Source organism: Calidris pugnax, unplaced genomic scaffold (genome assembly GCF_001431845.1).
Source record: "Calidris pugnax isolate Ruff unplaced genomic scaffold, ASM143184v1 scaffold8, whole genome shotgun sequence".
Taxonomy (NCBI): domain Eukaryota; kingdom Metazoa; phylum Chordata; class Aves; order Charadriiformes; family Scolopacidae; genus Calidris; species Calidris pugnax.
In genome coordinates this window covers 23172186-23173408 of record NW_015090830.1, presented here as the reverse complement: position 1 = coordinate 23173408, position 1223 = coordinate 23172186, and the positions used below count along the sequence as shown (strand labels likewise).

General features: G+C 58.9%; 1 protein-coding gene across 1 annotated transcript in view; it reads right to left on the bottom strand.

Moving 5' to 3' along the window:
- Positions 1–596, bottom strand: part of SOX4 (SRY-box 4) — a 3718-nt gene extending 3122 nt beyond the window's left edge. The window contains 1 exon segment of the mRNA XM_014940789.1: positions 1–596. Within this exon segment, the coding sequence (XP_014796275.1) occupies positions 1–322 (322 nt within the window). The 5' untranslated portion in view covers positions 323–596.
- Positions 597–1223: the final 627 nt, after the last annotated feature.

Here is a 1223-nt window from a genome sequence, read left to right as displayed (position 1 = left end):
AGGGGATCTTGTCGCTGTCCTTGAGCAGCTTCCAGCGCTTGCCCAAGCGCTTGGAGATCTCGGCGTTGTGCATGTCGGGGGACTGCTCCATGATCTTCCTCCTCTCGATCTGCGACCACACCATGAAGGCGTTCATGGGCCGCTTGATGTGCCCGCTGGGCGTCTTGCACCAGCTGGGGTCGTCGGCTTTGCCCCCCGTGGAGGCGGTGGAGCCCGGCGTGGGGGAAGAAGCGATGCCCAGCTCGATGCCGGCCCCGGAGTCGGAGGTCTCGGCGGCCAGCAGCGCCTCCGTGTTCTCCGCCGTGTTGGTTTGCTGCACCATCGCGGCGGCGGCGACGGCGGAGGGGGGCTCGCCGGGGCTGGACGCCGCTCCGGCGCGGGGCACGGCACGCAACTTCTTCTCACAACGGCACCGGGGCGGCGCAGCCCCCCGCGGCCGCGCCCCCGCTGCTCCCCGCACCACTTGTACTTCCACACCGGCGCCCGGTCCCCGGCGGCGCGGTCCTCTCCCCCTCGAGGTGGCGGCGGCGGCGGGGCCGCCCGCGGTCAGACAAGAGTTTCTGCAAAAGCACCGTCCAAGTTTGCTCTTTTTTTTTTTTTTTAATAATTTCTTAGGTTTTTCTAGAAAAGCTATATTTCATCGCTTTCAATTATAGGAGACTTGTGTTTTGTCTCTGACTAATGGATATCTCTTGAATATAGATTTCTCAGACTGGGCCCCGGGAGAAGAGACCTCTCCTTTTTTTTATTTCGTATTTTATTCTCTAGTGCCTTGTTAAGCTAGGTGGTTCTTTTTTTTTTTTTTACATTAGATAAAAATGCCTATAAAGCCTTCACCCCTCCTTTTTTTTTTTTTTTTTTTTTTTTTTTTTTTTTTTGGAGGGGGGGTGTGTCGGTCTGCTTTTTTTTTTTGGTTTTTCTCCTCACCACCTGGGGTGTCCCCCCCCTCCCCGATGCAGCCGGTCCAGAGTTCACAAGCGCTTCCCCCGCCGGCGTTTCAAGGCGAACAGCAGGGAGCCGGTGGCCGAAAAGTCTCTCTCAAGCGCCGGGCAGGGCCGGGGGGAGGGGGGCGGCGGCGGCTGCGGCGCGCCCCCGAAGCCCGGGTTAAACCCCCGGCTCCAGGACTCGTGGTGGCGGCGGCGGCGGGGTCGGAGTTTGTGCAGGTAGGATTTTTGGTAGATGCGAGGTTACTGAGCGAAAAAAACAAACAAAACACCCTCAGG